This window comes from Polypterus senegalus, chromosome 7 (assembly GCF_016835505.1).
Source record: "Polypterus senegalus isolate Bchr_013 chromosome 7, ASM1683550v1, whole genome shotgun sequence".
Classification (NCBI taxonomy): Eukaryota; Metazoa; Chordata; class Cladistia; order Polypteriformes; family Polypteridae; genus Polypterus; species Polypterus senegalus.
Window position 1 is genome coordinate 21,922,781 of NC_053160.1, and position 23,184 is coordinate 21,945,964.

The following is a 23,184-nucleotide window of genomic DNA, read 5'->3' on the forward strand; positions in this document are numbered from 1 at the left end:
AACACCACAAATTAGGGAGGCTTCAGGCTGTTTTATTTTAAAGTGCCTGTCATGATGAACACCACTTGTTTTTGGCTGATAGGAGGCGCTCTTTTACATTGCATTTATATTCCCAGTTTCCTGTAGATGTTAAAAGTGGCTGACACAGCCTGATGGCCCCTCGGAGGGGTACCTGATGCTGCGCCTCGTGACTTGAACACCAGCGTGACGAACCCATTTAAGAAATGCCGCACCAGAGAGAGGCCCCTCTGGATCTTTTCCTCATCAGGCAGCCTATGTCTGCAACACCAAGCCCCCCTGAGTGGGTGGACCCCACCGGCATCTGTTTGTTTTTGTTTCCTAACACAATCATAATTGAGGCATAAGCACTCAGTGTGGAGACAATGTGTATCAGTCCCATCTGCATGTTTTCACAGTGCGCTTTTTTTAAAGAAAAATTGGCCATGACCGGACAAATGAGCTCTTTTAAAGTATATTAACCCTGGCGGTGTCAGACTCAAAAAGAGGGAACTCTGGGAGGTACACAGGAGCCCTGAAGAGCACAGTAAATACACACAGACATACATGATTAGAATTACTCAGGACCATCTGAGCCCTTACCAGCAGCACCCGGGTACAAGGCAGGAAGCTGCCCTGGACCAGACGCCAGTCTACGGCCAAGCCCGCACTACACTTTTCATTTAAAAACGCAGATATTAGTCTCTGTTTTCACCTTCAATCCACACTAACCTGTTATTTTCAACCTACAAAAATGGAAACCTTTGAATACGCTCTCCAGAGACACGTCCTTCTGAAAACACTGGCTAGACATTGTAATGTGTGTGGGCTAAAATGGAGTTTTTTTTCAACTGTAATTACACTCTGATTGGCTTATTATGCAGCCTTTACCCTGATTGGATCCTGCTCATTACAACATCCCATTCCCTGATTGGTTACCCTTGTGGTCCCCGGCCAGGGCTGGAGCCCGGCCGGGACGCCCAGGAGGACGAGAGGAGGGCTTGTGCCTCCTCCAGACCACGAGGGGGTGTCCGTCCTGGTTCTGTTGGGGACCAAGGGTGGAGGGCTTGGAAGCCCAGCCCTGTAGGGGCCCGTGGCCACCGCCAGGCGGCGCCCCAGTGCCTAATTATCCCGGGAGCCCGGCACTTCCGCCACACCAGGAAGTGCCGGGGGGAAGACTTTACGTGGCGCCCGCAGAGCTGCCAGGAAGACAGCCGACACTTCCGCCGCCTACTTCTGGCTAAAGAGGGAATGCCGAGAACACCTGGGGCTCATCCGGGAGCCTTATTTAAGGGGCCGCCTCCCTCCAGTCATTGGAAGTCGGGAGGAAGCGGACTGAGCTTGAGGAAGGACTGGAAGCGGCCAGGAGTAAAGAGGCACAGGACTGTGTGGCCTGGACTTGGGGAAATCGGTGCAAGAAGGCACTGGGGGTGCACGTGAGCAAACTGTAAATAGTGTATATAATAAAGAGTATGTTGGGTGCAGAAATGTTGTCCGTCTGTCTGTGCCGGGGCCAGCGTTCACACCCTTCATGGTAGAATTCCAATATAGTGGAAATGTAGAAGCTTTTCCATGGCGCTTGTTGTGTTGCTTGCCTGTATGCATCTAAATTGTGTTTTGTGCATTCTGAATGCTCCATACATGCGCAAAAGTTAAAAAATGTCTGGGTTGCTACAGTTTTGTGATAAATCCCATGGCTTCTTGTAGAGAAACATCGAGAAAATCAGAAAAGTTTCCATATGGTGTTTACAGATTTGGAGAAGGCCTATGATACAGGTGCCACGTCAAGAGGTCTGGAGGTGCATGAGAGATAAAGGAGGACCAGAGGAGTAGGTGAGGATTATCCAGGGTATGATGAGGGAGTGAGGACTAGAGTTAAAAGTAGTGTTAGGGCAACAGACAAGATCCAAGTTAGAGGAGCTCTGCACTGGGGATCTTCTCGAAAGCCTTACCTCTTTGATCCGATTACGGATGTGCAGAGTCAGAGGATAAAAGACCAAGTGCTCTGGTGCAGGCGTTTTGCTGATGACACCATGTTGCGTAGCACCAGAAAAAGAGGAACTGGAGTGGAAGCTGGAAGAATGGAGAAGGGCTATGAACAATAGAGGGTTGAAGATAAATAGGAAGAAGGCAGAATATCAGAGGTTTCATGACGATCAGGATTCAAAAGTTAGCCTACAGGGAGAGCTACTGAAACAAGTGGATAACATTTAAATATTGTGGCAGGCGGCTGGCGTCTATGCCCAGCTGGGATGCCCCTGCACACTATATGCAGGGGGAGCAGCCCTGGACAGTGCAATATCTCCCCCTGGACGCTAGATGGCTGCTCTCCTGGGCTAGAGTAATGCCTCGGTTTCCCACAGGGCTCGCCAGGGGGTGCTGTGTTTGGGACTCCTGAGCCCGTGTGGGCAACAGATTCATCACACCTGGAAGTGCTGCCGGAACTCGGTGATCAAACACCTGGAGCACTTCCAGGTGACCTATAAAAGGAGCCAGCGACCACCACTCATCGGCCAGAGTCGGGTGGAGGAGGACAAGGTTGCCAGGGAGGAGTGGTGGTGCCAAGGAAGACAAAAGTGCTTGTGCTGTACTGGTGCTTGGGACTGTGTTGTGGCTGGGGGGATTACGGGGAAGACGTGCCCTCCAGCTGAAGAGAAATAAAAGTCTTTTTATTTCACACGTGCCTCCTGTGTCCAATCTGTGTCGGGTCAGACGCTATATAGCGCCTTTATTACAATATCTAGAATCAGTGGTAGATGCAGAGATGTGGATGGAACAATTGGAAGAAGGAGTCAAGTGTTAACATCAGTGTCGTCACTATCGCACCCTCAACAGCATACAGCAAACCCTGGATTACAAAAAAGGAGCTAAAAAGTTGTCTGAATGAAAAAAAGAAAGCAATCAAATCCAATGTCAAAGAAGATCTGAAGGATACACAGCGTAATGGAAGCTTACAAAGCTAAAATAGAAAATAAATTCATTCCAAATAACAAGAAGGATGTCTGGAATGGACTGAGCATAATTACTGGATTCACACAATTCAGGGCTCAGGTGTTAGAAAGGGACGTGGTTAAAGCTAACACTCTGAACCATTTTTTTAAAGATTTTCCTTCCCACTGCCACCTTCTTCTAATGACCAGTCCCCCCATACCATCTAACTACCACCACTTCCGCTGGAATAGCCAATGACGAGTCAAGGCTTCCCATCAAGGGTAAAGAACCATTCCCTCTAGTGTTTGGGATGCCTGTCCATCCCGTGTGGCACTTCAATTGACTATCATGTACCCAGTAAGACTTGACCATTGTCACGTACACAGGAATTCAAGAAGTATCGAAGGGTAATGTAAAGAACCAAGAACGTAGTGAAATGAGACTTTTATTTTGGGGAATGTAAGCTTGTTATGTTCTTGGCTGAGCCAATCAGAATGAATGCAAGCTAGTGAACCAATCACAGTAAGCAGTGATTCAGCACTGTTAAGCCAATTCAGTTATCTATAAGAATGACTCTCTCTCTCCGTCTCTGTTCTGTGACCACTTTCTGGCAACCTTGACTTAGGGCAATGTCCCTTAGTAGACTGCTGTACAGGGGGCTCGCTCTTCATGAAGAGATAATTAGAGACGCAGATGAACAAGTTTCCTCCTGCCTGATTTCTGACTCAAAGAGGGTCCTAATTGAGGGCAAGATTTCTTTAATATATTTCCAGCTTAATTTCTTCCACATATGGAGATGACATGGAAACTCTACATAGATATTGGCTTTAAAATCATATCATATCATATCACAGTGGTTCCGAACCTGTGGGGCGAGCCCCCCTAGGGGGGCACAAAGTAACAAAAAGGAGGACGCAAAGATGTGAAGAAAAGAAAACAAGAGTCGAAAATATGAAAAATACATCTATTGAAACCAAAACAAATGAACTTAAACTACATTCTGATACTAGAAAAAGAAATACAGAGTTAGATAAATGTCGATAAAAGTTAAGTAGGTATAATAAAATATGCATCTATGATACATCATTAATTAAAAAAGAACAAATTGGTATTAGTGGGCTCCTTAGGGGGGGCGCGATTAAAACTGTTATGAAAACTCGGGTCACAAATACTTAAAGGTTGAGAAACGCCGTTATATCATATCATGTCATACACAGTAGAATAATGGAAACTACTCCATACTGTAAAATTCTTTGAATGCAAACATTAGCTAAATATCCACCCGTCTATTAATTTCCAACCCCAGTCCATCAGTTACAGGGAGCCACTCCTGGCATCTCTGGGTAAACAACAGGACCGAAACGTAGATGGATGCCACTCAATCACAAATTAACTAAATAAGTAAGAGTTATTTGATTTATTTCTGCGATATAAATTCTATGCATCCATTCATTCATTTTCTATGCCCTCTTATCCAGAGCAGGGTGACAGGGAAACTGAAGCCTATCCCAGCAAGCATTGTGCACAAGGACGCCTGGCGATCACGGGGTGAACACACATACAGTACATGTTAACAGGGGCCAATTTAGCTTCGCCATTTCACCTAACCTGCATGTCTTTGGACTGTGGGTGGACATGGCAGCACCCGCAGGAAACCTAGGTGGGCACAGACATGCAAACTGCACGCAGGGGGCTCAGGGTGTGAACCCCGGCCTGTTTGTTGTGAGTCAGCAGTACTACCACTGCACCACCATGCCACAGAAAATATGACTTATCCTAAAAAATCCTAAATGAACACATATACTGTAAGAATAGATGGAAATTCATTACAGGTGATTTTACGACAAGGAAAAAGTTGGCTAAAAAAATATATTGTACACTGTAAAAAAATTCTGTAAAAATACCCTACATTACCATATATTCTCACAGTAAAAAACAGTAATGCAGTAAACAGTTAAAAGAATGATATTAAATAGATAAATACAATACAATTTATATTTGAGAAGTGTTTAGCTATCAATATCAATTGTTTCACTGTGCAAGATTATTTTATGAATAATTGTTGTATTGCCATAAACTCATAATGGTACAGAATTCTAAATTTGCATAACGTTAGTATATTTGCATAAGGAAACACCCCCAAATGGTCCCTTATATCCTCGATACTTGTTCATTGTCAAAAACAAAAATTTAATGATGGTTAGCAAAATCATTTTTTATTATTGCTAAGGGTAGAGCTGCCAGACAAGAGGAAAAGAGGAAGTCCTAAGAGAAGGTTTATGGATGTGGTGAGTGAGGACATGCAGGTGATGGGTGTGACAGAACAAGATGGAGAAGACAGGAAGATATGGAAGAAGATGATCTGCTGTGGCAGCCCCTAATGGGAGCAGCTGAAAGAAGATGAAGAAGAAGATTGTGTTCTGAATATTTCTGCGCTAATGGATGCTGATTTGTGCAGAGTTACTTTCGATATGCTGGCGAAACTTCAGCACACCCTGTACACCAGAAAAGCAAAGTTTCCTAATCCACTGGACAACATTCATTTTAATTCTGTAATTATTGAATCATGTCCAATGACAAAGTAAAACCTGTTTTTTTCCATTTTTCATATTTTCTTAAAGGTAGACATTGTCATTAATCTCATCTCAGGCAGATGAACTGTGTATTGTAATAAGATGCAAATCAGAAGCACAGTGAAACAGTTCAACTCCATTAATTTTACTGAGGGAAACCACATCCTGGTCTATGCTCCTGGACGCTTCCATCCATCCATTATCCAACAAGCTATATCCTAACTACAAGGTCAAGGGGGTCTGCTGGAGCCAATCCCAGCCAACACAGGACCCAAGGCAGGAAGCAAACCCCGGGCAGGGAGTCAACCCACCACAGGACACCCACACACACGGGACAAATTAGGATCACCAATGCACCTAACCTGCATGTCTTTGGACTGTGGGAGGAGACGCAGACACAGGGAGAACATGCAAACCCAGGTCTCCTAACTGAGAGGCAACAGCGCTACCCACTGAGCCACCATGCTGCCTCCCGGACGCTTCTTGATGGCTAAATGATTGGTAGCTCACCAGTCAGTCATTTAATTGTTAAATCTGGATCCATTTTTTCACCGCGTAGAACAACAACAGAACAAGGCAACCCACACGTGGACCTTCATCAGAAACAACAAGATCAACAATAAAGATCTAATTGTCTTCCATCCTACTTGGTCTTGAGGAGTTTGCTGGCTTGTTTGACAGATTCTGTCATTTACTTTGAATCCTTCTCCTAGAGCCCCCTATAGTAGGAACACCTGCCTCAGCCATTAGCCGTGTTTAGATGAAGGCGTCCTTTGCCTCAAATGCTGCAGTTTGCTAAATGGCAGGATGAGTCCTTCATTTGCCTGCCAGTTCCCTGAACGTTCCTGATTCTGCAAGTGATTTGATATCCATAGCCCTTCATTCGTAACGTTATTTAAATGTTGTACAGTGACCTTCATTTGTTTAATCTTTATCTTCAACAGCATAAAGGTAACAGCAAAATCAAAGTTCTTGCCAGATTATTGCTGCTACCTCTTCTTTAGCTCAGTGTATAACTGGAACCATTTGCAACGCCATTGATCCTGAGAGGATACGCTCTGGTGAAACGGAATAATTACAGGAAAAAGGATTTGGGTGGAGGGGTTCGCCCGCACAGTTATTTACTCATCTGGCTTTAAAAAGCCCAATCTTTTCATATTTCACAGTGAGTTCTGGCTGCTAATCTCTGAGGTCTCAACCCCTGGCCTCAGCCCCATTGACAGCCTTCTGTTCTCCACTGTCGGAGATTTCTAGAAGTGGCAATGAAAACGGAAAAACGAGTAAGACCTGGCTGTGATTTTGTAAGCAAAATGAATATATTTAGTACACTTCTAAAAATGCTGATTCTTTAATGGCACTTTACTGGTTTGGGTGGTTCCTCGTAGAACCTTTACTTAACAAAGAACCATTTAATTCTAGAAAGGGGTCTTTGCGTATAAAATTGGGTCTTTTGGGTTTTGTAAAAAAAATTTCAATTTGATTATGAAACAGAAATCTTTCATCTTTAGTGGGCTACTTGGCAGGATACTCCAGATTATGAAATTCTGAATTTAGCCTGGGGTATTTTATAAACCAGGGGGTCTTCAACTCTGGTCCAGGGGCCTCATTTACAAAGCTTGTTTACACACAAAAAGAGGCTCGAAATGTTTGTACGCAACTTCCCACGCAAACGTCGGGATTTATAAGAGAAAACTTGACGAGGAAACGTGTGTACTGCATTTTTATGGCAACTTTGAATCCGGTGTACGCAACATTTCAGAGAAATGGGAAATGATGACACCCTTGGTCAAGTAGGGAAATGCAGCCAAACGAGCTAAATGTCGACTCGCAGGCGTAATAATTCATATCACCGACGCCGTTATTTTAATGTGCAATGATGTGACAAACACGTTACAATACAATACAATGCAATTTATTTTTGTATAGCCTAAAATCACACAAGAAATGGCTAAATGCGCTTTAACAGGTCCTACCTCTTGACAGCCCCCCAGCCTTAACTCCCTAAGAAGACAAGAAAAAACTCCAAAAAACCTTGTAGGGAAATAAAATGGAAGAAACTTTGGGAAAGGCAGTTCAAAGTGAGACCCCTTTCCAGGGAGTTTGGGCGTGCAGTGGTCAAAAAAAGGGATAAATACAACACAATACACGGAACAGAACACAATTTAACCTCAATACAGTATAATAGTGCAATAGAAATATTACCTCTCAAAAGTGATGAATACAATTGTATTTTAGTTGCCTTTTAAGAGGGCCGATGCTGCGTATTTGCACTGAAGAACTTTTTATTTTTTTCCGTCACTTTAGGCTACCTGTTGTCACTTCTCATGGTATTGGCTGACAATTTAGGAATATCATAGCCAAGCTTCACTCCGTTGTGCCCGCTGTGCTGGAAGGCTTTAACTGACTGACCAGGTGCTACATCCAGTTTTTGTGTGGTGTGGGTGGATATACACATCAATCATAACATGCTGTTACCAACATAAAAAGGCGATTTGCTGCATCTGGTTTTCCTATTGTCATGGAAGCACTACACTGCACATCGCGTAAATGAAGCTGCTTTTGTAAACCATAAGCAGTTAAATCCAAAGAATGCACAAGTCATCTGTGATGCTAAGATGAGACTAACGATGACGACTGCTCTGGCATAACGCTGTATAAAACGACATCTCCATTAACACATGCCATTCACAGGTCAAATCAGAGAGAGTTTTTCACTCCTCCCGTTACACACACACTCGACTAGTAAGCCGCCTCGTCGCCAGAAATCGGACCTTTTATTATTTCAGGCATCGTGTGGCTGGAGCTCACAGCATTTACAGCAGCAGTAATGAACTACCACCAGGGCTGGATTAAGATGAAATTGGGCCTGATGCTGCAGCGCAAAAAAGGCCTATTTTTTCTCACATTGGTGCATGTGCATTCGACACTCACCGTACATGCGCACTCAGACCGACCAAGGAGCCTTAACTGCTTGTGATGCAACCAGCCAGCCTTTATTGAACATGAATAATAATAGTGACGTAGTATCGTAACAACTCGAGATTAACATCAAACTATGTAACATCAACATTCAATAGCAATTGTCTGAAAAGTGCACTTAATGCAGAAAACCTAACAATGAAATACACCAAATTTCACAATTCTCCTACGAAACAGAGTAAGAAAAAATGAATTTGCAGAGACATTGGGTCAAAGTGACTCAGTTCAGGCTCTTGAGGGTAAAAATTTGTCCACGATTTAAATTTCAATAATAGACCAGAATCCTGTTGAAGATTTTAGAAATTTTAAACATCCATGGGCCGCCTTTTAGTTTTACCTTTACAGATAACCATTTAAATAGCCATCGATTTTTACTGTACAACTAACTTTCAAGGTTAAAAATTTACTATGTGGCATTTACCGAACAATAATAAAGTGGCAAGAATCCCCAAGATATTGCAAAAAACGCAGCTAAATTACTAAGTAAACTGTTTAACGTAAAATTGATAGCATTAACTTGAAATCACAATAAACACAATGACGTTATAGTTACGTCACAGCACAAAGAACAATAGTAACTGTATAATAAGTAACGCTGTGTCTAGGCGTCGAAAGTCGGACTCCAAATTTCATTCTAAGAATTATTTTGAGGTTAATATAGCAAAGGAAAACTGTTCAGCTTCTGGAAAATTCTCGTCTGTTTTCATCTGGGCCTGTTTCAGCAATGGGCCTAATGCTGCAGGATCAATAGCACCCACCTTAATCCGGCCCTGACTACCAATAAACATAATTTGCGTTTGTTGCTTGGGCCACCAAAAGAAGGTGCTTTGTGTGCCTGTAAATTAGAGAGGAGAAATTCTGTCTCACACTTCTGGATATGTCATGTGACTGCACTGCCAGCCAATGAAGGCCTGCGGCATTGTGATTGAATATGCGTAAAGATTAAGATTAATTAGCATAGTCCATAGAGGGCTGTTTCGGGTGGAGGTGAAATTTACAAACGCACATTTACAAAGGTGATTGTGATATGTAAAGGGTAAATTGTGTAGAAATTAGTGCATGTCAGGTTTTATAAATCCGATTTGTTTTTGTTGCCCTACGTGTTTTCTTGCTTTTTGGCGTACATGTGAAGCTCAATAGTCTTATAAAAGAGGTCACTGGAGCATTGCTATGGATGCAGATTTCTATTCTAGCCATTTTTTAAATTAGTGACCGGTTTTTGCTGATAACTCATTTGTTTTTTAAAATTTAATCATTTGAACTGCTTCATCTGATCCTTTAATGGCATCCAAACAGAAATGAGATACGAGGTGAGCGGACAGATGACCAGCTAAGTCAGGTTCTCAAAGTCCAACCAATTCCACTCCAACCAGTTTCTTAATTAGAGGCCCACTGTTCTAGTTAATTCCCTGGCTGTTGCTGCTCTCGTTCTGCCACAGCAGACATTTCCAAAACGGTTGATTTTCTTTTATCTACGAACACCAAAGAGATGTTTTGTGGTCCTGAGCAGATCAACATCACCGAGACCTTCACCTTTCTATATTTTCAGATACAGTAAGATTGACACAGGTGAGCTGCTCAGGTGTTGGCTCGTTTCTTTCCTCATTATAGTTTGGCAGCTAATTAAGGAAAAAAGAAACACAGATAGTGAGTCTTAAAATGCAAGTCAATTCAAATTAAAAGAGTTAATTGGCAGCAAAAACTGGTCACCAATTAAGAAAAGGATTACAATGAAAGCCTGCATCCACTGCACAGCACCAGGACCGCAGTCCAGAGTCCTTCAACAGAGTGAAATTGTAGACCACAGTACTTATGAGGTCGGTCATGTAATGCCCCAACATCACGAAACACCTTCAGCATCAGTCACAAAACACCCGTAGCATTAGACTGTGGTTAACATTAGGACTCCGTTACACTGTGGGTAAGATTAAGGTTATGGGAGGGTTAACTGGCTCAAAGGGCATTACGTGAATGACGTTGTGGGCATTACCTGACCTGTGTCATAGGTATTGCAGGCTTTCTGAGTCCTTTTAAAATCAAGAACTGCAGAACGTGGTACTCAACAAGGGTGCCCTCTATCACCATAGTTTTTTGCAGTCGCCATAGAGCCATTGGCTATTCCCTTTCAAAATGCATTAAAGATAAAGAGGATTATCAGAGAAGGACTTGAACAGAAAATATTACTGTACATGGATTATATGGTACTGTGGTGCCACAATCACTCGTAACCCGTTAACAGCTGTGTTTGGTGGGTTAAAATTGGAGAAGGACAAATTGATTGCAACTGCCGATACCACACTATGAACACGTAGACTTATCTTGGTTAACTGGAAGAATCCAAACCCACCTTTTATAAGTCAGTAGGTAAATGATGTTATATACTGTGTGAAATTAGAAAAAATCCAATTGTTACTTACAGGATCTGTTCAAAATCCATCCATCCATCCATATATCCTAACTACAGGGTCACGGGGGTCTGCTTTGAGCACTTTGAGCTACATTTTTTTGTATGAAAATGTGCTATATAAATAAATGTTGTTGTTGGAGCCAATCCCAGGGCGCAAGGCAGGAAACAAACCCCACCGCAGGGCGCGCACACACTCAGCACAATTTAGGATCACCAATCCACCTAACATGCATGTCTTTGGGCTGTGTGAGGAAACAGACGCAGACACGGGGAGAACATGCAAACTCCACGCAGGGAGGACCCGGGAAGCGAACCCAAGTCACCTTACTGAGAGGCAGCAGCAGCGCTACCCACTGCACCACTCTCTGTTCAAAATATTTTTATAATATGGCAAGATCTAATTAATAAAATTATAGAATAAGCATTCCCTTCTTTGTCTTTCGTTTGTGTTTTCTTCTAACTGTTTTTGCCAATGCTCTTTGCTCGTGGGCGGCACGGTGGCGCAGTGGTAGCGCTGCTGCCACGCAGTTAGGAGACCCGGGTTCGCTTCCCAGGTCCTCCCTGCGTGGAGTTTGCATGTTCTCCCCGTGTCTGCGTGGGTTTCCTCCGGGTGCTCCGGTTTCCTCCCACAATCTAAAGACATGCAGGTTAGGTGCATTGGCGATTCTAAATTGGCCCTAGTGTGTGCTGGGTGTGTGGGTGTGTTTGTGTGTGTTCTGCGGTGGGTTGGCACCCTGCCCAGGATTGGTTCCTGCCCTGTGTTGGCTGGGATTGGCTCCAGCAGACCCCCGTGTTTCCTGCAGAGGCATTAGCTCTCTTGGAAATGTGTTCTTTTAATATTGTGGCTTATTAAATAATTAAACAATATCATAATATACCAGAAAAGGCGATATCCCTCCCATAGTGATTACGGTACAAGAATCACATGAGACAAAATATCTTTTAGCTTACATTTACTGACGTTTTTACGCGGTTACAGCGGGGAGGCATATGGACAGACTTTTATCCAGGTGGGAATCTGGATCAACACAGTCAGCCATTTTCTCCGTCCCCACGCTGGGAGGGTTTCCAACACCTTGTGTCGGCACAGCCTCTAAGGGTCTGGCCACTGTCCAGACCTTTTATATGGTTCTTGCTTCATTTGCTGGTCTTCTCCGTCTCCAAACAAGGGCTGAATTCCTCTCCCACAAAATACAGAAATATCATAGTGCTTACATGTCGATTCTCATTCTCCCAAGAAGGAAAGAAGGTTTGTGCTGATAGAGGACAGAAATACCCTAACCTGTGTTTAAGCTGACTATACAAGCCTCCAGTTGTCTTTGGCTATCTAATCCAATGCTTGGTCAGCAATTCTAACTGCTGAGCCCGTGTGTGCCACAGTTAACATGCACATGTGAATAAAACTCATAACAGTACTGTCCAGATACAGTGACATAAAGAAAAATGTAGTATTACACCCCGTGACCCTGTATTCGGATTCAGCGGGTTAGAAAATGGATGGATGGATGGCTCTTCGCTCGTCGCTTTTTATCTCAGGTGGGGGTTAAATTCTGTTTGGCTAGGTTTTGTCTTATTTCATGCTTTCACTTTTATTTCTTTTTTTTTTCTAGTTTTACTATGAGGTTATGTGTTGTATAAGTTTGATTTGATTATATGCAATTTTATTTTCTTCAATTAAAATACATTTTAAAAAATAATTAAGATGGTATTGGCATACCTTTGGTAATAATTGTCTTTCACACACAAATATGTTATCATCTGTTCAGTTCTACTTATGGAACCCATTTACAGATCTAAATAAGTAAAAATTCTTTCTAGAAACTTCATGTGGGAATCAAAAATGGTTCCTATATGGCATCACTCAGAAGCACAACTTTGGCACCTTTATATTTTAGAGTGCAGGCTGACCGATCTTTTGAGGCCTATAGCTACCCTGATAGACAGAACAGTATAAAAAGTACAAATTTTAATGTAGAAATTTTTTCATCATTAAAGAAATAAGATGAAATTATTTCACCAGATGAAAGCTCAATGGCCCCAAGCTTAGATTCCTCTTTGATTTTCAGTGTTGAAGTTGTCTTTTGTTATTTTTAATTTCTATGATTACTGCAAGCATAACTGTGTTACACTACCAGCTCATTCAGATTTTATCCCAACCCTGAACCCGTACAGGCTCTGGCATCCGCGATTATCAATCAGATCATCTTGATTCAATAACAGATGAATAAGAAAATTAGAACAGCGACGAGAACAGGCCATGCAACTCAACAAGCCTCGCTAATCCTATCACCTAATTTCGCCAAAATGACATCAAGTCCTACTGTCTACCAAACTACTTAGTCATTCACTCCATGTGTCTGTGGTTCTCTGTGGGAAAAAAAAAGATAAACAACTGAGCAAAATTTACTCAGTAAAAGAAATCTGCTCTCTCTTCTTTTTTTTTGTGTTGTAGCACCGCTAAGTTTCCTACAACTCCCAGCAACCCCGGTGGTGTTACCCCATTGGGCAGGTTCTGAGTGGGTGGAGTTGCTGGGAATTAGGCCCGCTGTTTAAAAAGCAGCAAAAGGATGCCAAAGGGATTGTGATCATCTGTGTATATTTTTCTATGTTTTACACACACAAACACTTGGAATACAACTACAACCGCCATGGATGGATGTGTTTGTCCTGTGCCTGCGTGTCCGTGGGATTTTGTCTTCGTCTGGGGAGCGCTCCCAGTCACCCCAAATCTTCACGCAGCAACCGAAACCTCGTAGGACGAAGCTTTGTATTTTATTCAGAGGGCTGTCCACTATGGGGTTGCCATTCCACGTACCATCGTCATCCTCACCCGCTGTACTCGATGGACTGTGTTTGGATGTTATCGTGAGCGTTCATTGTTTACTGTGTAGTGTCTCGTGTTTCGTTCAGTTTCATTTGTGCAGAGTTTGTAAATAATTATCACCATGGTTGAATTTTGACGGGCTTTTGCGTACGCGTTGCTTGTTTAATAGTTGTTTTTATTTCCCCTCATTTTTTACTTAATGTTTATCATATTATCTTTGTTATTTATTGAGCCTTTTTATCAGTGTCTCTGTGTGTGAGTGTGTGCGTGCCAGCTCAATACTGGGGGTATTCCAGGGGTCCCATATAGTAAAACAAACAAATCGCTGAATCTTAGCATCCTCACCACCGCTATAGTGTAACCAAAACACCATTTGCCAGCACATTCAGCGTTTAGATGATGAGATAATATGGCATTTAACTCTTTATTGTCTTGTGTAGAATTTATAGGAAGTTCTTATATTGGAAACTTTGACGGCAACAGGCCATTCAGCCCAACAAGGCTCACCAGTCCTGTCCACTCCAAAATAACATCAAGTCGAGTTTTGAAGGCCCCTAAAGTCCTACTGTCCAGACACATCCATGTGTCTGTGGTTCTCTGTGAGAAGAAACGTGAAATTTACCCTTAACAAGTTTCCAACTGTGTCCCGTGTTCTTGATGAACTCATTTTAAAGTCACAGTCTCGATCCCCTGGACTGATTCCCTTCACTTCAGTCAGGTCTCCTCTTAATCTCCTTTTACTTAAACTGTAAAGGCTCAGCTCTTTTAATCTTTCCTCCTAACTCACACCCTGCAGTCAGTCCGTGAATCAGCCTAGTTTCTCTCCTCTGGACTTTTTCCAGACTTATAATAATAAAATGCTTGCCAACACCTTTAAATTTATAAATATTTAGAAATCTTTAGATAGAGTGTGGCCTGCAGGGGGCAGACTGAGCCCCATAACACCAGATACAACTAATACAGACACAATCCTGGGTTCAAAACCAGTTAAACTGATTTATAACATGCGTTCCTTTCACAGGTTTCTTCCCCACACAGTCCTTCCTTGATCTGCTTTGTTCTCCTCCACTCCACCCAGGTGAATGTCATCCATCTCCTCTCCCAGCTCCAAGTCACTGGGTTGAGTGGAGGACTCTCTTTGAACTCCGGACCTGGGAGTACTTCTGGTGCTTATTCTATTGTCACCGGAAAGCACTTCCAGGTTAGGCAGGACCCCAGTGGTCCTTATGCTACAAGCATCTGACCCCACAGATCCCGACAGGGCGCAGGGCCACCGGACCACAACTCCTATGCTGCTCTACAGGCATCCATACTGGAGCTTGCCAGACGGCATGCTGCCACCCAGGATGCACAGAGGACGCTCTACCCATAGCAGGCAGTCAGTCACCCACTGTCCTGACCTTTCAGGTGCTAAACAAGCACGTCTCTTCATGGTTGATGGGACCCCAGCTGTGGTGCTACTGTGGCCGTAAAGTCTTTCTGTTCTCATGTTCTGGCATGGAAAGGGAATATTGCTGCTCCCCTGCTGACCTTCCTTTCCTAAGACCACCTGACCACCGGTCCCTCACAAGAGATAATAAGATGGACTGTATTCATTATCCATCCATCCATCCTCTTCCACTTATCTGAGGTTGGATCAGAGATGCCCAGACTTCCCTCTCCCCGGGCACTTCTTCTAGCTCTTCCGGGGGAATCCCGAGGCATTCCCAGGCCAGCCAGGAGACATAGCCCCTCCAGTGTGTCCTGGGTCTTCCCCAGGGCCTCCTCCCAGTTGGACGTGCCCGGAACATCTCGCCAGGGAGGCGTCCAGGAGGCATCCTGATCAGACGCCCGAGCCGCCTCATCTGACTCCTCTCTGTATTCATTATCTTAGTGCGAATTGGTACACAATGTGAACTTTTACAGATATGAATGCCAATGATCTTAGCTTTCTCACGAGTGTTGCTCTGCCATACGCCAGTCGAGTTAGAGCGCTCCTCTGTTCAAATGCAGCCTCCATTGGGTCCAGTGCTATAAGAACGGATATCTGGCGCATTGCAATGGTGCTCTCCGCACTTATTTAGGAGTACTTAAAGAGAAACCTCCTTAGCAAACCTTTACACATCTCCAACTGCTTCCCTCTATTCTTGCTGAACACGTTTTAAAGTAGCAGTCTGGATCCACTGTGCTAATTGCTATCATAATTATAAACACTTCAATCATGTCACCTCATCTCTTTGCTTAAATTGAAAAATTCAACTCCTTTACTCCATGAATAGCAGTGCCATGTGGAAAAACAGAAATACAATAAACAGGTTCGCTATAAAATAAAGGTGCCAGGGTGCTTCTGCACGTCGATACCGCTGGGAGGAACCATTTTTGGCTCCCGAAAGAACAAATGCATGAAGGCTCCACAAGGAACGTTAATTTATTTATATCTGTAGCAGGTCCAGTAAATAACCATGAATGGATGGTAAGAGATTTGGGAAATACCTGATTTTAGGAGGACTCTCACTACAGACAATCACATGGGCGCAGTGCAGATCTTCTTGATCTGTTAAAATTCTCCTAGGTAGGCAACTATTCATTGAAGATTTCTGAGGTTTTTTCTTTTCCATATATTAAGAACAGTTTTCAAGCTCAAAGACGCAACTTCAAATGTGGTGAACCCTTCTCAGCCTGACACGACTCTTTATTAAGCAACGGCTCCGCGAGGAAACACACAAACCAGTAAAGTCCCATTACAGGACCGGTTATTTTTTTAAGAGTCAACATAAGAGTGGGAGGACAATTAGCGCTGCTGCTCAAAAACAGAAGGAAACCCCGAGATCAACGTCCATGCCAGTCACTAACACTGCCGGGCTGGCACGAAAACAGCGTGAGCTGACAAGCAACAGGTATTCGACAATTAGACCTGCACCTCTGGGCTCTCTTCTTATAAATAATCTGCCACAAAATGATCGAAAATGATCAACTCCCCACACTCTGCAGCTCCTAATTAAAATGTGTATTAATTTAGCAATACAAGATCGCTCTGTATGACTAGTTTAGAGACCACTAATATTAAGAAGATAAAGACTGCGGAACTGAAGTATAAATGCACCACATGAAAAGGGTCAATCAAGATTAATGTGAAATATGTTAGTTGTTGGTTAAATCACGTACTATATATTGAATGTTTATATATTATATATAACTATATAAAAGATTCCATACAAATACAAAATGTTCAATGCTGAATGCAAGGTATACGTAGAATATGTAATCAATGAATCAACAAGTAATATTCTCGAAAGAAATTAACCTCTTCTTTCTTTCTTTCTTTCTTTCTTTCTTTCTTTCTTTCTTTCTTTCTTTCTTTCATGAATGCCTGCTTTGTAACCTGCGTGAATGCACCGAGGGTGGCACGATGCCCAAGCGCCAAGCTGTTGCGCTCTCTGTTCAGTATAATCGTACTCACGGTCCTTAAAGACGCTGTCGGCGTCCGCCTGGGGCAGCACGTTGCAGACTATTTGCTCCACCGAATCCAGCACGCTCTCCATCTCTGGAAACTCCTGACGCAGTTAGCTGTTCGCTGTGCCTTCATGCCTGAAGAAATGGGCAACTTTTTCGTGAACTTGGGTTCATCCAAATGAAGTACGCTGTCTCTCTCTCTCTCTCTCTCTTAACTCGTCTGTCCGTCTGCCAGTCTGTCACGGAGTTGAGAGCGCCCACGTTTCCCCCGGTCCTCCTCCTCCTCCTTCTCCTCCGCCTGCTGTTCCTATTTGGCTGCTTTACCTTTGTTCAACTAATTAGCTGTGCGGCAGACCCACAAACCCGCCGTTAAATTCACCCCCCGAAGTGACTGGAGTTCAAGCAATCCGCTGCGGCTCACACTAGATGAGCAATGACACCCAAATAAGAAAGGAGCCAAAATGTAAGAGAGACTCTATGCGTCTTTACTTTACTGGCCAAGGCTGACCGGACAAACCATGCGATGTGCTCACAAGTTAATCATCCACCGCACATTTAGGTACTGAGATGAACGTATAAACCAAATTATGCTCCAATACTCGCACCGGTGGATACTAAGAGGCAGTTTCTACCCACAGACTGTAAGGCTGCTGAGCACTCAATCATAAAAACAAATACTTTACTGTAGCATAAAAAGTAGCGTGTTTATATAAAATGTATATATATATATATATGTGTGTGTTTGTATATATGTATGTTTGTATATATTTATATACTGTATATAAATGTATATATGTGTGTATATATACAGTATATATATGTATGTATGTATTTGTATGTATATATGTGTGTGTGTGAAGATATGTGTTTATATATATATATATATATATATATATATATATATATATATATATATATATATCTGCTCTCTATATATAAAATCCTAACCCTAAAAGTGTAACGGTCACGTTTTAATGTCACATTTTTTGTCACTCTTTAAATTGGGCTAATTTTAAAACCTACATATATATGTTTGGTATTATTCTTTTCAGATTTTACGATTTTATCGAACTTTAATGTGATGTTGTTAGATTTTCAGATTCCTATTAAATTTTTAAATTATAAACTAAAAAATATCAAGAACTCACGTCCCGCGAGACGAGACTTTTTACCAAAAGATTTAACCATTCCTGGGGCTAGAAATAAAAGACAAAGAGTAGGACAGCTGTTGTACAGGGTTTTAAATGTTCAAAGCGCTGTGCGAGATGCAGATCATGCAGCAGGATAGTAGCAGCAAGCCAGCAGCTGATCGAGCAAAGGGGAGGTTAAAAAAAACTGTATTTGTTTCCCATTGTATCACCATTTAAGAGGGGGTTTCGGAGGAGCAACCGTGTCTCCTTGGAGTGCGTTCAGCCCCCCTCTTCACAACGCAAGCAACAGAGATGCGAAGTGGCTGGCGAATCCCCTAGTATATTTATATATATATATAAAATCCAACGCCTGTCTGTATGTCTGTCCGCTTCTCACAAGAGAACTACTTAATATATTTAGGTCGGGTTTTTTTATATAATTTGCTTGAACAAATCCTCACTCACACGCCAGCCTCGAGGCATATTTTACATCCGCTTAGCCAGCGAATGCCAACAGACCGCAGTACCTATGAGGTCAGTCATGTAATGCCCCAACATCACGAAACACCCTCAACGTCAGTCATGTAACACCCATTGCATTAGACTATGATTAACATTAGGGCCCCGTTACACTATCGTTAAGATTAGGGTTAGGGTTAGGGTTAGAGTCAAAGGGCGTTTTGTGACTGACGTTGTGGGCATTACTTGATCTATGTCATAGGTATTACAATCTTCAGGTAGACCCTTCTCAGCAAACGAGAGAAATACTTAACGGATTTAGATCGAGTTTTTTTTCTAGGATTTGTTTGAACATTGCGGTTGATTTTGCGACTTCTCTCATCATGCTAAGTATCATAGTTCACTTGTGGTATCGATTTATTTGTGCAAATCTGAGAAAAAGGCAGCAGGCTGAGGGAAGGGGGACGCGTGACGTCAGGAGTGGGGAGTTGGTCTACCACTGTGTTTTGGAGCGTAACTTGCCTCCACTTAGCTTATTGATGTTTAAAGTTTGTCCTGGCTTGGTGTGTGTGTGTGTGTGCCCTGCGGTGGGCTGGCGTCCTACCCAGGATTTGTTCCTGCCTTGCACCCTATGTTGGCTGGGATTGGCTCCAGCAGACCCCCATGACCCTGTATTAGGATATAGCGGGTTGGAAAATGGTTGACTGACTGACTGTTTCACTACTACGTGTGCGTAGTTTTTTAGCTCATTATTCTATGTTTTTTTCAGGACTTCTTATTTTTTCATCACATGTTGTTCTGACCTGGCTTCTCAAAGTATTTGATTTTCCAAACAGGTGTGGACACTGGAGGGCACTGCAGCTCCCCAAACCAGGAACACAGGTGCAGTCACACAGTCAAAAGGCTTCCATAAGTGTGGCTTTATTAGATTCAGTACCTTACACACGTTTCAGTTCTACTTCAATAGATGAAACCTCCACAATAAATAAATCCTCCATCTCTCCTCCAGGCAAGCTTTGTCCACCTCCTCCTGACTTTGGCTTTTATCTCAGGACCCGGGAGTGCTTCCCGTGTCAAGTGACTACAGCCTGGCAGCACTCCCAAGTCAGGCGGAACCTCCTTTGAGGTGTGTGCCTTTCTTATAGCTCCCTCTGGTGGCACCCACACACCCCAACAGGCTTGTATTCCAAGACTACGTGTCTCAAGATGCCCTGCATGAATGGGAGCTCTGCCACCTAGCGTATTGGGGGAACAAGCAGACCCCAGTGGCAGTCCTTCCCTGTCCTTTCATTTTATCCTGTACTGAAAACACATCCAGCCAGGACGCCTGTCCATCCGCCTGGGGCTTTCCATCTGGGAAGGAAATTTCCTCTTTCCTGGTCGGGATGGATGCCCATCTATTCCACATGGCACTTACACAGTCCTTTAAAAAATGCTTACTAGAGGGGGAAATTCCATCAAATCCCAGGCTAGACAAAAAATGAGTCAGTAGAATCTTTATAAAATAAAAGTTGAATATCACAAAAATTCTCTTTAATAACAATGAAGCTCCGTGGAGCATAAAGGCAAAATGATTTGTTGTAAACAATAAGGAAATCCAAAGGAACCAAAGCCAGAAAAGAAGTGAAAACCAGCATGAGGTCAAAACATTTAGAAAATCAAATCATCGCAGTAGAAAATAAGGCACAAGAACGCACCACTCCTTGGCACATTCAAATCGAACTGCCAGGAACTGTGGGAGACCCTCCAGATTTATAGGGCGGGGGGCAGTTCCTGGCGGTGATTGGCAGGTGGCACCACCTCTTTGGGGAACTATTCAAAAAACACATGGAACATAGCAAAGGCAAAGAAAATACAGCACATATTAACAAAAGTAACATTAATATAAATAAATGGCTCAACAAATTACAAAAATTACAAAATTAGAAAATGAACCACAGTCGGGGGGAAACTCTGGCTGAGATACAACATAACCCCCTCCTCAAAGGATGGCTTCCAGACACCCCAACTCTCCAGTTCTCCATGTCAAAGGCAAGAATGAAAGACTTGAATCTGACTGGATAGACGAGGTTGAAAGACCTGGGACTATGGAAGTCTGGTCAACCTGCATATTGGACCTGGACGCTTCTCCCCAATTATCTCCTTGCTCCATCTCTTAGCATCTTCTATCTGTCGTTCTGTTCCCGATCCTTTCCACCTTTTTCAGACATTGCACTGGTATACATTGGCAGGACAGCAGGTTGGATTTTCTTTGTTTTGACCTTCCATCAGTCTCCTGCCTGTTACAACCTGCTGTGTTCATCTACCTCAGTAATTTACTCATTCTGTGTAACATCTTAACAACTTCTTAGATAGTTAGGGAAATTATTATAGACCAGGTGTCTGGATTTTTTTGTTTTTTTTGCATGTTTGCTATGACCTTGACATTTCATAGTGGCTTTTTTTTGGATAGGTGGTCACTGCCATTTTGTTTGTAGAAACAACCCTCCTTGGTAATCCCTTGACTCGTGACCTTAGATGTCAACCGACCTACACCTATAAAAGATGTGGGCTCACATAATGTGCCATCCTCACTTTGGGCTTCCTTAAATAAACAAGACTCTACAAATTTATGAGATTGTGAGGGCTTATCTTTTCAAGGTATTAGAATTTCAGTTTGCTTGTTCCTTTTTGTATTTTTACTTTGCTTTTTCGTTTGCCTGTTGGGATTTGATAGTTCATTTTAAATATGTCTTCATGATATTCAGACCCTCTGCTGTGCCCCAGATCATCTCCTCTTGTCAAACACTTTTTGGTTTAGTCACCTCCTGGTGTTCTCATCACTATCACCTTCATTTTGTTATTTTGACTCCTTCATTTTGAATTACAATCTCCAAAATTCGTACGTGAGCGTCAGTAGGCCTTGCGCACTAGGAACCAAGTTACCAAAACTATTCTATAACATTTCAGTTATAGTTATAATTATTATTGTCAATTATTCAGTTATAATTATTTACCGCTCTGATGCTGATCTTTCTGATCATAAAATTGGTCATTACACTAGCAGTTGGCGAGAAGTATTCATAATTAATTGCAGAATTTGCGGGTTCCACTAGAGTACCTCTTTCTTATGCACAATTTGGCTCAAAAACTAATCAGCACTTTGTCATCTCATAACAGAGTTAAGTTTCAAGTTTGGTATTTTTCCGTCCACTTGTTTTAGCTCTAAACCATCCTCAAGGAACTATGACACACAGACACACACAGACACACACACACTGACAGACACATACCCATCATCGAGTTATTAATGTTTTCAGGATCAGGAGACCCTAAAATGTTGAGATCCATTGAAAACCAGAGATCGAAGTTTTTGACAAATCTAAAGCTTTTGCTCCTCCCCCACAAACAATAGGTTATGTTGGGGGAGGGTGCAAAGCAAAAATGATGGATCATTAACAGCATTTTGTGGTTCTTAACTGGGATGTGTGGTTGCTCTGGAAAGGGTTCTTTGCATATAAAGTTGGTTCTTTGTGCTTTGAAAATCTTTCTGATATGTAGAAGAAAACCCTGAAATCTCTAAAGTGTGGTAGGCTACCAGGCAGGACATTAACAGGTTAAGAAAAGCTGAACTTAGCCTGTGTTATTTTATGCAGGAAGAGTCCTTTAAAAATTTTGACTCATTGGTTTTTCACAAATCTGTTAACCCTATGCTTATTTACTGTATGGAGCCTGTTATGGTGCTAACTAAATGAAGGTTCTTTCTGGAACCTTTATGTAGATGGGCTTTTTGAAAACTGTGGAAAAAATCAACATATTAATTAAACAAAGAAACTTATCATCTACTAGGATAAGTCTGATAAAACATGTTTTAGGCAGGAGGAAGCTTGTCCATTGCGTCTTTAATTATCCTTTCATCAAATGCCGAAGAGAAAACATTCATCACAGCAATCTGTTACAGAATGATTAAAGAAATAAGGGCAGAGGACTATTTTATAAATAACTGGATTTACATAACATTGCTGACTAATGCATACATTTCTCTGATTGTTTCGTTTGTTTACATCCAAATGACCACACTCTTGTTCTTCTCATATCTAAAATGTAAAGCTATTACACTTGAAATTGCTGTGTATGTGACAACTGTCCAGTCTTGTTGTTTATAGGATCTCTGCTGATCTCATAATCATCTCCAAGTACATTTTGTGTATGATGTCAACCTTCTCCTGGCACATCCTTGTATTTTATTTACTTAACCATTTCAGTAGATCCCCATAAGAAAATGGTTACCGTATATACTCGCTGATAAGTCGGGACTTGATTTTACTATATAATCTATGGTATTTTATAATGTTGGTCGTATAAGTCGAATAAAGAAAACTCACGTTATTGGTCCAAGAGGTTATGATATGCTAACGCCCACCTGAGAGAGTAACCACGGAGCATGCTGCCTTTTTTTTCTATGTGGGTGAG

At 42.4% G+C, this 23,184-nt stretch overlaps 1 protein-coding gene across 2 annotated transcripts in view; it reads right to left on the bottom strand.

Annotated features, from left to right (window-relative positions):
• lix1 (limb and CNS expressed 1) overlaps nt 1-17,415 on the bottom strand; it is a 79,410-nt gene extending 61,995 nt beyond the window's left edge. For both annotated transcript variants that reach the window (XM_039758347.1, XM_039758346.1), the window contains exon 1: nt 17,151-17,415. In XM_039758347.1, coding sequence (XP_039614281.1) covers nt 17,151-17,232 — 82 coding nt within the window. In that variant the 5' untranslated portion in view covers nt 17,233-17,415. The remainder of the gene's footprint in view (nt 1-17,150) is intronic.
• Between the last annotated feature and the right edge of the window lie 5,769 nt (nt 17,416-23,184).